The sequence below is a fragment of the Malus domestica genome, chromosome 06 (genome assembly GCF_042453785.1).
Source record: "Malus domestica chromosome 06, GDT2T_hap1".
Taxonomy (NCBI): domain Eukaryota; kingdom Viridiplantae; phylum Streptophyta; class Magnoliopsida; order Rosales; family Rosaceae; genus Malus; species Malus domestica.
The window spans coordinates 34,892,646-34,907,965 of NC_091666.1; the positions used below are offsets into that span (position 1 = coordinate 34,892,646).

The 15,320-nt window shown below is 39.5% G+C and overlaps 1 protein-coding gene across 1 annotated transcript; it reads right to left on the reverse strand.

Moving 5' to 3' along the window:
• Positions 1–685: 685 nt before the first annotated feature.
• On the reverse strand, positions 686–4,424 carry LOC103438276 (DNA polymerase epsilon subunit B). The gene is made up of 13 exons (XM_008376815.4): positions 4,172–4,424; positions 3,890–4,064; positions 3,638–3,791; positions 3,401–3,532; positions 3,135–3,212; positions 2,809–2,913; positions 2,597–2,677; positions 2,371–2,501; positions 2,197–2,291; positions 1,983–2,082; positions 1,705–1,819; positions 1,485–1,595; positions 686–1,358 (listed from the first exon to the last, which is right to left on the reverse strand). Exons 1-13 carry the CDS (start codon positions 4,338–4,340, stop codon positions 1,218–1,220), a joined length of 1,587 nt encoding a protein of 528 aa, XP_008375037.1. The 5' UTR covers positions 4,341–4,424; the 3' UTR covers positions 686–1,217.
• Positions 4,425–15,320: the final 10,896 nt, after the last annotated feature.

The window sequence follows — 15,320 nt, forward strand, 5'->3', positions numbered from 1 at the left end:
GTTGTTGAAGAAAACTTTAGTACATAGTTTAGTTGGAAATTATATAAGTGGCTAGTGCTCAATGAAAAAAAATGCACTAGGGATACCATTTCTTTCGGCTGAAGTGTTGATTGACGCAATCAGCTCACAAGTCCAACATGATTCCGACATTTTTCATGTTGAAATTTGACTAATGGACATCCTCCTTAATCTTTCATTTACAGAAATATTACCACTAGGAAATTAGGAATCTTTAGGTTTACTCAAGGGTACAGCATCAGTTTTTAGAACTTTCAAGTTTGAAGTAACTTTTAAAATAGATCACGTTGTTTTAATTTTTCTTTTCACATTGTGTTATAAAGTTTTGAAGTCAATTTTTCTTATTCCAAAACAATTCATCACACATTTTGGTCCTAATAGTATAAGTGTGGCCTCTACACCGTCTGAAAACGTCTCACATCATCAATTTAACAAAAGGTCATATGGTTAGATGACGAACAGGCATAAATTCACATAATTTTAGTATCTCGTGATGTAACTTCATATTCCTTTTCAGAATTCACCTAAAACATAAGAGTATAATTAGCTCTAAATTCAAAGAAAATAGCTGAGGCCACTAAGTTTACAGCAGCAGTAAATGCTCAAGTTAGGTGCATGTTTGAAATATTGAGCTCTTTGCCACGTTGTACTTCCACAAAGAATGTAATTATTTGTAAAACCCTGCTACCTCTGATTTTGATGTTCCAGTCAAAACATCATTATTCATTATGGTAAATACAAATAAAGTGGTAACTTTTAACTCTAAATCAGGACGGCTCACATGAAGTGGACATGCCAAGTCAGCAGTTTCTAAATTAATCATGTCACATCCCGGCCCGGACGGGACCACTTCCCGAGCTCTACTTTACCGTAGCACGATATTATCCGTTTTGAGTCCCGACCACACCCTCACGGTTTTGTTTCTGGGAACTCACACAAGAACTTCCTAGTGGGTCACCTATCATGGAGTGCTCTCGTGCGCTACTCGCTTAACTTCCGAGTTACGATGTACTCCAAAGCCAGTGAGCTCCCAAAAAAACTCGTGCTAGGTAAGGATGGGAATATACATTTAAGGATCACTCTCCTGAACGATGTGGGATGTTACAAATCAAGCGATGCTAAGTGAGAAATTTAAAAACACATGACATTGTGTTATTAATTCCAAATGCTAATTTCGCCATTCAACAGATGAATTGTGACTACAAGGACGACAATTCGACTTCCTGGGTGCAGGGACGGAATACCACAAAGGTACTATCACTTGAGAAGGAACCAGGATTAAAACAAGTGATTCCTGTGTATTTGAAAGCCTTCTGGTCACTTCTGTCACCTAAAACTATCTGCACAGCAAGATCAAAGGATAAAAGAAATCTTAGACCTCCCAAAATTTAGAGCACCTAAGCTAAATCAAAACTGAAAAAAAAACAAAAACAAAAATGAAAAGCCAGATTGAATCTTAGAATTACCGTGTCGGGAGTTGGATAGAGGTAAAGCGAGTGATCGTAATTCCAAATGATGGGTTGTACAATAAGAGGGAGTGGGCAGAGATGACATTGATGGGTTATGGTGGCAACAAGCTGTGACAAAATGAAAAATCGAGAACCCGTTAAGTTTCCTTGGTGATCATGCACATTAGTCAACAAGATATTGACAATAGTTAGATAGATTGAGATGGAGAGATGTTACATGCTCGAAGTGATCATCAGTTTCTACTGTACAAGGGGGAACCAGACAGGAACGACGCATTCTGTAGAGCAGATCTTGACGGAAAAATACAACCTCCTTGGTACCCAACTTTAATCTGCATTCAAGAATGGGAAGTCATTGATCAGCAGGACAACTGAAAATACAAGCACAGAAGAAACTTTGTATCTCAGGAACCACAAGGTTCCCTGGTGAGAGATAAATTCTTTTGTCTTGGAATTTATTGTAGCCAACTGAATCAGTGCTCAGAAAACACATACCTGCAAGGATTACTGGAAAATATGGCATTTGGAATGTGAGTTTGAAGCTCTTCCGTTAAATATTTTGGTAAAGCATTCCTGGGCAGAGCTGTCGAAGGGCCTGAAATTATCAAAAAGCAGAGATTAATCAAGTATGTACCTAGACTCTAAGCACATTTTTTAAGAAAGATTTTTCTAATCTTTGGAGCAGCATAATAAAACAAGCGTCGTATACCTGCATCATCAGGACCTGGGATAAATAGAAAACAACTACCCTCTACTAGCCGTGGATGGGCTGCAATCATCTTCCCTAGCTTGCCAAACTGCAACCTGCAGGTCTAGGGCACTGACGTGAGAAAGAAAAGACTATCCAGAGTAACAAAATAAATCTTATCAAAATATTCCTGACCTGAGACTGGAGAAAGAATGAAAAGCAAGATTACACGGGCGAGAGCAAAAATTCCCCATGAGTACAAATAAGCATGGTACAAATTCTTCATCCTCAAAGGCACTGAATACTGTCTCTAGCTTTCCCATAGCCTTGTCAAATAAGAAAAGAATTATCAACGTAATGTTGAGAAACTCTGCGAAAATATGTCATTAGCATATTTCATAAGAAAAAGAATGTTAGTCACCTCTTCATCGTCGAGCCAAATGTCAGATAGTATGACGACATTGTCATTAGCTACTGTCCTATCCAACTTTGCAAGTCTAAGCTGTTTGAAGTGTAAAGGAAACTATATATCCATAATATCCTTTGGCTAGTCTATAAAGCTCAACAATCATATACCAGCTATGTTTACAAAATTTTGAACAATTCCAAAAGACTACAGCAATTTTAGGATACAGTCTCCTCTTCTGTTAGAGAACTACTACCAAAAAAGTCATTCCCTGCAATAAATTGGAGGGACTCGTCTCTGGGCTCAAGCGGAGGAAATCCACAAGTAATCACCTTCTCAAAAAAATAAGTGATTAGCTAAATCGATTACCACATTATGATATGAAAATTCAGCCTCACAGCAGGTGAGAATAAGTAGTTCCGAGGAGAAGCTAATAAATGTTCTACCTTGGGAATTACAAGATATTAAGTACTGGTATTTTGAAAACTAAATTCTAGTAAAAGTATGTGCCGTTTTTATTAAGAGTGTAGAGAAGAAAAGGATGTTAGCTAACCTGAAAGACACCCTCTAAAAGCATCTCACCTTCTGCAACAACTATTGTGTTCTCCACGAAAAACCCTGCGGTTATCTGGTACGCATTGTCAAAGAAAATGATTATTTAACACTTGTCATTTGACTGAACCTCAACTTCGGAGTTTACGATTCAGGCATAGCCATAACTCATGCCACAACTGAGTCTCTATAAAAAAAGACATGGAATCAATGAGGGTCATAAAATCAACACTGAGGTTATCAATGATTAGAGTGCGTAAAGGATATTGCATTCGATAAGTCGATTTCCACAGACGAAGAAAGGTCTTCCAAGTAAAAATGGCCATCCTCCAACTGAGATATCAGACCCATCACCCATCTCCTTCCGGTTTGCCCAATCAGGGACTGAATTGGAGATATCTGACCAGCATATCATATATATATATATAAAGTTATTTAATTCAACCGTGCCGCTTAAAGGACCCTAATCAAAGTTACACAAAGAAAGAAAATGTGAGTACCAACCTCGCGGCGACCTGCATCCGACGATTTAGAACCAAATGCCGGTCTGGAAAACTCCTTTTGGCGAGAGATAATCTGGGAGAGCAAGAGAAACCTATCCCTGTACAGAGCCGATTTAGCCGATGCTTCGCCATGAATAGATAATCTCCCAGTATGCCTAAAATCAACCCGAAAAACGAAAAGAAAAACACATTAGCCCTGAACACATTCACTTTACAAAGAATTAATGAATTGGTTGGCCAAAAAGAAACATACCTGTAGAAACTTTTCTTGATGGGATCGTATCGGAACTTTGGGACCTTGAAGGCATCAATTATGTGCCAATCAGGTTCCGAGGTACCACCACCACCGTCATCATCGCCGTCGTAGACGGCCGCATCAGCACGCGACAGTTTGGTAACGAGGCGGTGCACCGTCTCCTTGTCTTTTCCTGCAATCCCCAAGAAAAAAGACGCAATCTTTTGTTTAGGAAGAAAAAGAGGAAATTGAAAATGATGAAGAAATGGTGAAAATTGGAAGAAAAAATGGGGGGATTACGGGGTTGGGTCTCGAGGAAGTCGAGGAGGAGATCGATGGCATCGTCGTCGGGAGCAGAGTCGTCGAAATTGGACGCGAAGGAGAGGATCTCGTCGACGGCGTCCGGGTCAAGCGTGTACCCTCTGATCTTGCACTTCCTCTGCACCTTCTTCCTCCCCGAGCTGCTCATTTCTCTTTCTCTCTCTCTCTCTCTCTCTTCAGATTGGTAAGAGCTAAACCTAAAGGTACGGGGTTTCGGCGGCGTTTGGGGGTTTTGCTTGTTTTGGGCGGGAAAATGTCATTCTTCCCTCTTTTTCCACATGAGGCGGGAAAATGTGTCATCTACTTATGCGAAGTTCCCATTATGCCCCTGTTTTGTTCACAATCGCTTTAAATTTAAAAACATGATACATAGATTTAAATTTAAATTGTCTCATCTAGATCTACTTAATTAATCTTTATTATTTGTTGCAAATTATATGTTTGGGAACGTTGTCAACTTTAATTTAATGAGATTTGCCAATGGAATAGTGTTTGAAGTTCTATCGAATCCTTTGAAGTTTTGTTTTTCCAACTAATTAATTATTGACAGTGAGTAGTAATTTTCGTCTCAATATTTGAACATAATATAAGTTCGAATCTCAACAATAAAAAAAAAATAGTAAAATTAATGAAAATAATTTAAAAAGTTTGAATTTTAATGATAAGAACAAAATAAAAGGTAAAGTGAATAATATCATGATTGACTTTTTAGTATAAAAATGTGATTTTTCATTAAAGTGAACAGTACCGGCAGCTTTTTGTTTAAGTTCCAAAAAAACAATTTCATTTTTTGCAAAAAAAAAAAAAAAAAAACAGTTTAGTTTTATAGTTCAAGGTCTTAAACTTTGTGGGTTTTTTTTTCATTAAAATTAGATACAAACAAGGGCCAAAGGGTAAACAAGCTCCCCTTAACATTAACTTCCCTCCATTAGGGGAAAATCTCGTGTCTAGCAGCCGGATCACTTGTCCGTCCGGCAACACAGGACCGATACGTCCTTGTATTATTGTGACCGAGACCCACCTCTGGTTCCATTGTGAGAGGGGTGCCGGCTGCCCATACGCAAGTTCTCCATCTCGGACCTGTATATCAATTATCATTGGAACCAAGGCAGAAACACAATGTTGAGAGCTTTCTCCATATCACAATACGAGTGAGAGTTATCCATAATCGCCTTGTACAACTTATCGACATCACTTTCTAATAAATTTCCTTCGTCACCAACCCCATCAAAATCCAAACTTTGACCCACTAGAACAATTTCTGAACAAAAGGGACGCACATTGACCTTAAATCCAGCAAGAACATTCATGGGTTGCGATAATTTCACAAAATTCAAACAAGGGGTCCCTAGAAATGGCATGAAATGATAACATGAACACGCAGAGAGCATGTCATTTCGAAAATTTGATTTGGGTTCAACCGGGGATCTCAAATATCTAAAGAAATTAGCATTAGAAGTGCAGAGGGACAATGAGTGGTTCTTGAAAGTGAATAAATTGATAAAAATATAGGCCTCACGTGGAAGAAATTGAAGTTTTGAGAGACTGGTACAGCATTTTGTTCGTATATTAACCTAGAATATTATGATATACTAAGATTATAGAACAATGATAGAAAGAATGATGAAAAGAAGAAGAAGAAAGCTCTGAATATTTTGAAGAACATATGAAATGCAATCTATCACAAATGACAGCTACAACAGCTATTTATAATAGCTAATGTCTCAATACAAAATGATTCAATTACCCTTTCTAACAACTTTCTTTTAAGTAACTCAAACTAACCAATATAGTTACATGAATCAGTATGACTATATGGTTATTACTCCCCCCTCAAACTAAGCTGAGCTACCGAAGCTGAGTTTGCTGCAGAACCAACTCCCAAGCCAAGGGTTCTGCAATGTTTTTGAAATATTGGACTATGCAATCCCTTGGTGAATACATCAGCTATCTGATCCTCTGTCGGAATATAGTGAACCAAAAGATCTCTTTTCTGAACCTTCTCACGCACAAAGTGATAATCTGTGTCAAGGTGTTTGATCTTAGAGTGAAAAACCGGATTTGAGCTTAAAGCCAATGCTGAGAGGTTATCACAATATAAGGATGGTGGGACTAATATGTATTGATGAATATCCTTAAATACTGAGCGGATCCAAAACACATCAGCTACACAATGTGCTAATGCCTTGTACTCTGCCTCTGTAGAGCTTCTAGAGACTGTGGATTGCTTTTTAGACTGCCAAGAAATTGGATTTGTCCCAAGATACACAACAAAACCTGTAATTGATCTTCTGGTGTTGATATCGGCTGCCCAATCCGAGTCAGAATAAGCAGTTATATTGAATTCCTTGCTTTTTGTATATTGTAAGCCATAGCCAATAGTGCCTTGTATATATCTCAAGATTCTTTTGACCAGAAACATATGTAAATCAGTTGGTTGTGCCATGAATTGACAAACCATGTTCACCGAATGGGCTATATCAGGCCGAGTAAAAGTTAGGTATTGAAGAGCCCCAACTATGCTTCTATAGTGACTCGGATCTGATAACGGTGTTCCTTCACCAGCAAGAATTTGAGTATGAGGCTTAGATGGTGTTGAAGTAAACTTGCAGTTCTCCATGCCTGCCTTTTGTAACACATCTTTGGCATATTTAGTCTGTGATATAAACAAGGAACCGTCATCTCGATACTATATATGTAGCCCCAAAAAGTATGTTAACCTCCCCATATCTTTGAGATCAAACACACCAGCAAGATCATCGATGACAGACTGTATTTTAACTGAGTTTGAACCAGTGAGAATTATGTCATCAACATACAACAATAAAAGGATTATGTCTCCACCATCAACTTTGACAAATAGACTAGTATATGAAAGAGATGATTTAAATCCAATAGCGGGAAGAAAGCTAGTAAATTTCAAATTCCAAGCTTGAGGAGCCTGTTTTAACCCATAAAGGGATTTGATCAATTTGCAGACATGATCAGGACATGTAGCATCCACAAACCCTTGTGGTTGTTGCATATAAACCTCTTCTTCCAAGTCTCCATGAAGAAAAACATTTTTGATATCAAGTTGCCTTAATTGCCAACTGAACTGAGCTGCTAAGGCTAAGATAAGTCTTACAGTGGTATGTCTAACCACTGGACTGAATGTCTCTGAGTAATCCAAGTCGTGCTCCTGAGAATACCTTTGTGCCACCAACCGGGCTTTGAACCTAGATATGCTACCATCTGGATTTTTCTTTACCTTATACACCCACTTACTTCCAATAACAGATCAATGTGATGGAGGTGGAACAAGTATCCAAGTGCCTTGAGTTTTCAGTGCATTAAATTCCTCTTGCATGGCAATTTGCCATTCTGGTTTCAATGATGCAGCTTTAAAATTTCTAGGTTCTTCCCCATCTGTGATGTCATTAAGAAATGAAAAACCCTCAGACAAATGTGCATTGAAGTTGGTAGAGAAATCAGCAGAGAATAACACATCAAGATGTAAGGAATGCAATTGAGGTAGAAAAGCAAGATATCCCATATAACTCTTCTTAACAATGGTACCAATTTTTAACCTGGTTTGGATACAATTCTGATTGACATATGTGATGACTGAATTATTATGATGTGAAGGTGAGGTAAAAGGAAGAACTACCTAGAGTTGTGCAGGATCAATGACAGGAAGCAAATGAGTAGTGTTCGGTGAAGAGGAATGAGCATAAGGTGTTCCAGACCCCTGATTTTCTGATTCTGTTGAGACATGATCTTCTGATGTAGTAGTATTTGGAGAAAATATTTATGTGCCTGATTGAGATAAAGAGTTCTGTGATTCTGCATGATCAGTAGGTCTCCTTGCATGTGACACTGGTATAGATACAATAACAGGTACATCCCTTGGTTGTTCCTGTTCCTCATGTCTATCTAACCGTGCAGGACTTGTGTGTTGAACCATTTTCACAGGAAATAAAGATTCATCAAAATAGACATGTCTGGAAAGGATAAACTTCTTAGTCTGCAAGTTATAACAAATCACTCATTTGTACCCTTGTGAATAGCCTAAGAATGCACACATCACTGATCGTGGTTGTAACTTATTAATGTTGTAGGGTCTCGGCCATGGGAATACAGCAGAGCCAAAAATCTTAAGAGATTGTATATCAGGTACCTTCTTATACAAAGTCAAGTATGGAGAACTGAAAGACAAACTTTTGCAAGGCATGTTATTGATTAACAGAACCGAATAAGCACAAGCAAGTACCATAGCTCAGAAGGTAAACCAGAAGCACTAAGAAGAGTGATTGCAGTTTCTAAAATATGTCTATGTTTCCTTTCTGCCACTCCGTTCTGTTGAGGAGTATACGGGAAAGATATGAGCTGCAAGATACCTTTGTCAGCTAGAAATGAAGTAAAACTCTTGCTTGTATATTCCCCTCCCCCATCTGTTTGCAGTGACTTGATTGTTGTACCAAATTGATTAAGAATAAACTTGTAGAACTTAACAAAGATTGTAAACACATCAGATTTATTGCTTATGGGAAATATCCAAACAAATCTTGTATATTCATAAACAAATGTTACATAATACCTATATCCCTCTATGGATCTTACAGGTGATGGACCCCAGACATCAGTATGCACTTTCTGAAAATGAGATGTACACCTATCAGTTCTAACAGGAAATGGAATCCTGGACATCTTGCCTTGAATACAAGAGATACAAGTACTATGATTATCATCTGTTTGTACTGGAATATTTGACTGTTTCAACATTGTAGTCATCACATCATGAGCTGGATGTCCAAATCTCTTATGCCAGACATTATTCTTCACTGCTTTGCCCAAATAAGCTGCTGGATACTTCGTTATGAACTGAGAACCCTTTGCACTTGTGACTATAGGGATCTGGAACAATTCCTCAGGGCTATTCTTTCCGTGGTACACTATCTCCTTTGTCTTCTTGTCCTGCATAAAGAATTTAGAATTATCACAGATAAACCAACTTTTGTTATCTGCACATAACTGTTCCACAGAGAGTAAACTCCTAGCAATATTAGGCACATGTAAAACTTTATTAAGAATCAGGGAACGTGTAGGAGTTTGAAGCATAGTTGAACCAATATTTTTAATTGGTAGACCTGTACCATTCCTAATTGTTATCTTCTCAGATCCCTCAAAAGGTATTACTTGAGAGATAGCACTGATATCAGAAGTTATATGATGTGACGCACCAGAATCAACAATCTAAGCATCTTGATGAAGAAATTGTGAAGTCTGTTGTGCATTCATTACAGACAGTGATGGAGGTGGAGGTTGTCCTTGATAAGCATAGTTTCCCCTTTGATAGCAATCCAAGGCTGAGTGATCCCTCTTCCCACATACTTGACACTCTACTACAACACATGTGGTTGGTACATTTGAATTCCTGTGAAAGCAATTAACTGCAGTGTGTCATCGTTTGTTGCAAATCTGACATTCAATCAGCACTGTAGTTCTAGTATCAACCATGCTTAACCAATTATTATTTCCATTCCCAGATTGTCTTGAACCCCATGAATTTCCAGAACTATACCCTCTTCCTCTGAAGCCATTATTATTTCTGTAATTGTTTCCACCTCTATAGTTGTTGTTACCTCTATAGTTATTCCCAAAAGATCCAGATTGTGCATTCAACGACTGTGGTCTAGGTGCATTTTGACCACTATAATTTGCAGAGAAACCGTAACCAAAAGAGTCATTTGGAAACTGAGGTGGTGGTAGGGAATAATATGGCTGTTGAACTTGAGGTGGTGGTAGGGATGGTTGTGAAGCATAAGGTACAGCAGTGATAGCTGGAATATGAGCATGACTATGAGAATTGGAAGATGAAGCAGAAGAGCCAGAATCAGTGTTTGAACCAGAACTTGACCCTTGAACATAGAGTGCTGACAGATTCTGAGTAAGTGTATTCATTTCACCTTCAATTTCCCTCTTAGTACTAAGTAACAGTGCTCTGAACTCCTTCAAAGTGAGTGTAGACTCCCTGGCCAATATAACAGTACGAATAAAACCATACTCCCAAGGTAATCCAGCAAGACCAGCAATCATAGGATCATTATCTGAGATGGATTCACCTGCAACACTAAGTTGTTCTCTAATATGCTTAAGCCTCAACAGATATTTATCAATCGTATCTGACCCTTTTTGAATTGTGTGTAATTCAGTTTTCAAATGATTGATTCTGGATTTAGACACAGTGGCATATCGATCAACCAGATTAGTCCAAGCTTCATACGCCGTTCGACACCCAATCACATACTCCATAGCCTCATCAGTAAGAGTGGCAAGCAAGAGGCTTAACAAAGCCATATCAGTTGTTTCCCGTTCAGTATATGCTTCTGTGATCTCCCTTGTAATCCCATTATTTGAATCAACAACAAACTTTGATGGATAAGGAGTTGTACCATCAAAGTGACCAAACAGCTTATATCCTCTTAACACCGACTGAAACTGAAATGCCCACTTGGAAAAATTATCATCCCTAAGCTTGATAGTAAGCATTCCTAAAACACCTTCAACTTTAAACGAAGACGCAGCCATGAGAGAAAAATGGACACTTCCACATATCAAATCAGCTAACCACAGAGAATAACACCCTAGAGAATAACACTCTAGACAACTCAAGAAAGATTGACACTTTCTTGCAAGTAGATCTTGAAACAAAGAAAGACTAACACTTTCTTGAAACTGATATACCAATTCACAATATAGCTATCAACCCTTCAATTAACTATCTCACAAACACTATATCAGACTTTGTTGATGCACAAAATCAGTGAGGACTTTGGTACAACATAAAGTGTCAGGTTTTGTGACCTTCGCTTGGTTGCTTCGGTCACTAGTGAGGATAAGTATGTAAATGAATAGAGACAGAGAAGCAAACACAAGATATACGTGGTTCACCCAGATTGGCTACGTCCATGGAGTAGGGGAGTTCTCATTAATTGTGAAGGGTTTACACAAATACATAGGTTCAAGCTCTCATTTTGTGAGTTCTAGTGAATAGTTTAGTACAAAATGACATTAGAGATTATTGTGGGAGAATGATCCCTATTTATAGAAAAGAGTTTCTAGTTTTGTTATGACATTGACATGTGTCGTGTTGTGATTGGCTTCTGATGTTGACATGTGTCGCGCTGTGATTGGCTTCTAATGTCGACACGTGTCGCATTGTGATTGGCCTCCTGGTTGAAGGGAAGCTCTTCTGGGTCCTTGACGGTATAACGTTGACCGGTGCTCAGTAGTTTCGGGATTGGTCAAGTATGGTACAAACATTGCTCCCCTAAGTTCCCGAGTAAGGGAAGCTCCTCGGTTGGGGACTTGCAAAATCCAAGCCGCTGAGTAATCACGAAACTTCTAAGTACCGAGGTGTGGTATCGTCTTCACTTGCCTTATCTTTCTCATAGGTAGATGTGGCATATTCTCTGGAAGTACGCTTCCTCCATTCAGAGGTGGTGTCTTTAAGCGGTGGAGATGCACAAGGTAATGTATCATTTTCACTTGAAGCTTACTTGTAGTTTTAAGCTTGGTCAAACGCAATACAAACCATGTAGTAGGAGTCCCCCAAGTCGCCGAGCTAGGAGATCTGCCGAAAGAGGTGACAGACAAGGTAAACAATCAGAGCTCCAAGCAATCAGTCCCAGATCAGATATGTGATTTCGAGTTCTGGCTGATTGTTCTCATTCTCCCTATCTTGCAAGCAGCATGAAGGATAAAGGGAAGAAAAATGAGAAGAGATGATATGAGATACTTTTACTCTTGAAGAAGTAACTTTCCACAGGTTTATTCTTGAACTGGATTTGATTCAGGATAGTGGACACTTGATCTTGAATCGGGCTTGTGATATCTTCAAGGACCGTTGGTGGCTTGATCTTTAAGGATTTGATTCAAGAGTGGTGAATCGGCACGTGCAGTTCACAACGCCTTAGTGAGTCGACTTAAGAATTTGAGGTTCAAAACAAGTCCATCAAATCTAGAGTATGATCAACCCTGATGATATGGGATACTCTTGCTGTTGACAGAATAGTGAATGTGGTATGGAAAGGTGTCGTGCTGTAGTGATCTGTTTCAGCTCATTGTTGAACCTTCTGCTTCAATCTTTTGCATGGCAGAAGTGGTATGCAACCTTTGCATTTAAATGGTCCTTTAGAAAATTCCTTCATAGTGACTCATCCACGCTTGGCAGCTTCAGTGTAAAGAGCCAATATCTGATCAACTGTCATGAGGTATTTACCGGAGGAATTCATGACCTTGACAACAGTTGAGGATGAGTACTCGAGAGCAATGCTAAGTAAGCAACCAGGCAAGGGTTCCAGGCAGTCAGTTCCAGATTGGAGGTTTGATTTCAGGTTCCGACTGACTGCTCTCTTTCTCCTTGTCCTGCAGGTGTGGATAAGGACAAAGACAAGGACATGGAGAAAGCATGATATGGGATACTCTTGCTTTCGACCCTGATGATATGAGATACTCTTGTTCTTGGTGTGGCTTATATGCTGAGGTATTATCGGGAGGAAATGAAGCTGAGTATTTCGAGAGGTTATGTTGAGGGTGTATTCTCGAATGCGAGAAAGGGTTGAGCATTTTTGCAGGTTTACCTGTTTGTGGAGGAGGGAGGTCGACATATATAGGGATTTCCCAATAGCAAGTAGTAATGCTATTCCTTTACCCTTCTTGATCACAACAATGTAGTGGGAGCTGCCAGCTTCACGTGTTTTAACTTTGTCAGAGCACTTTGAAAAAGTGGTATGTGGTATCTAGAAAGCTGATGTTGCGTGTGAAGATTACAGACAAGCTTTATCTAAGGAAATCTGGCTCTCGAAGTTCTGAGAGCTATGCTTCTTTGGTTTTCGAACAAGCAATCCCGTCGGGGATCTAGCTCTCGAGATTTGGAAAGCGGTGCCGCTTCGGTTTTTAAGAAAGTAATCCTGTTGGGAGTCTAGCTCTCGAGATTCGAAGAGCTGTGCCGCTTCGGTTTTTAAGAAAGTAATTATGTTGGGAGTCTTTTCTCGAATGTGAGTAAAGGTTGGACATTCTCGCCAGTCTGTCTTACCACGGAACATGGAGGTCGACACACATAGGGACTTTCCAATTGTCAAGCAGTGGTGCTGTTCCTTTACCCTTGTGGGTAATAGTAGGGTAGCTAGAACTTCGAAATTCTCGTGCCTAAACTTTGTCAGAGATCTTTGGCAAAGTTATATGTGGTACCCGAAGAGTTGATGTTGCGTGTAAAGAGTGGTGCCTCTTCGGAATCCGGAGAGTAGTACTTCTTCGATTTTTTGAACCAACGACCCTGTTGCCCTTCGTTTTATAAGGGCACCAATTGTGTGTAAGAAGTACATTAAGAGAGTTATTGCTTATAGGAATTTTCCCCTTACTTCAGAGATTTATTGCACCTCATTCTCCTTCATCATTTCTGAGAATGTCTGGCCCATCCGACCGTTGTTTTGACTTGAACTTTGGTGAGGAGGCACGGATGCCTTCTCAAGACAACATATGACGCCGTTCTTTCTTATCCCCTACTGGTCCTCTTACCGTTGGGGACTCCGTGATGAAGAATGATATGATCGCTGCGGTGGTGGCCAGGAACATTCTCACTCCCAAAGATAACAGACTACTTTCCAAACGGTCTGATGAGTTGGCTGTTAAGGATTCTCTGGCTCTCAGTGTTCAGTGTGCAGGTTCTGTGTCTAATATGGCCCAACACCTATTTGCTAGAACCTGCCAAGTTGAATCATTGGCGGCTGAAGTGATAAGTCTCAAACAGGAGATTAGAGGGCTCAAGCATGAGAATAAACAGTTGCATAAGCTCGCGCATGACTATGCTACAAACATGAAGAGGAAGCTTGACCAGATGCAGGAATCTGATGGTCAGGCTTTACTTGATCATCAAAGGTTTGTGGGTTTGTTCCAAAGGCATTCATTGCCTTCGTCTTCTGGGGCTGTACCACATAATGAAGCTCCAAATGATCAACCTCCAATGCCTCATTCTTCTGGGGTTCTGTCCAGTACTGAGGCTCTGGATAACCACCATCCGGTGCTTTCTCCTTCTGGGGCTCTACCGACTGCTGAGACTTCCCCTAAGCAACCTTTATGAAGGCTCCCTCTTGTTTGTTTATTTTGACTCATGTATATGTACATATTTGTAGCTTATCGGAAATATTAATAAATAAGATTTGCTTCATTTCAACGTATTGCGTTAAATACACCAAAGCCTTCTTCAGAAAGTTCTCTGAATTTTTTCTTTTGTTGAAACTTGTATTGTTGAAGCTTTGTGAGTGAAACATGTAGTTTGAGGTAGTGTTCCCTTAATTTTCCGAGTGAGGAAAACTTCTTGGTTGGAGACTTGAAAAATCCAAGTCACTGAGTGGTTGTGAGACTTCCGAGTATCAAGGTGCAGTAGCATATGGTGGTAGTCCCCCAAGTCTTCAGGCGAGGAGAGTTGCCGAATGAGGTGTATTGCTTGCTACTAATTTGTCAAAGTAACGAAGCCTTGTTTTGATGTCACACCTTCATATATGCCTTATCCAAAAATATTTCAAGCTGGTTTTAGCTTTGTGAGGGCCCAAAATTTTTGTGTAGCCCAAAACTGCTCATTTATTCATTTTGTCCGTCACTTTTTGTGGCCTTTAGCTTTTCTTTTGCTTTGCATTTTCCTTTTTTTGCTGGAAAGGTTTTCATTTCCACTAAAAATCTGAATTATTCCAAAGCCATGTTGAAGGAAATGTGGGTGTTGGAGCCAAGGAAGTGAAGGGGGAAGTTAACGTAGAGGGAGCGGTAGCTCTTCAATATAACACCATTCTCTGTAGCTCAAATCGCAAGGTTGTCTTCATGAAAATTGTTCCTTAGCTTGTGAACTACAACATATCCAAATTTGAGATCCATCGGAGTAGTACAACTCCAGATATTCAGGTATGATGAGTGACTGTTCATCATTTTTCTGTTAACCCGTTAGACTTATTGTGAGCTTCGAAACTTTATGTTCTCTTGTTCAGATCAACATACTTTCTTCATCGAAGTTGTTCCTCACCGTGTGAACTACAACATATCCAAATTTGAGATCCGTCGGAGCAGTACAAATTCAGAAAGTCAGGTATGATGA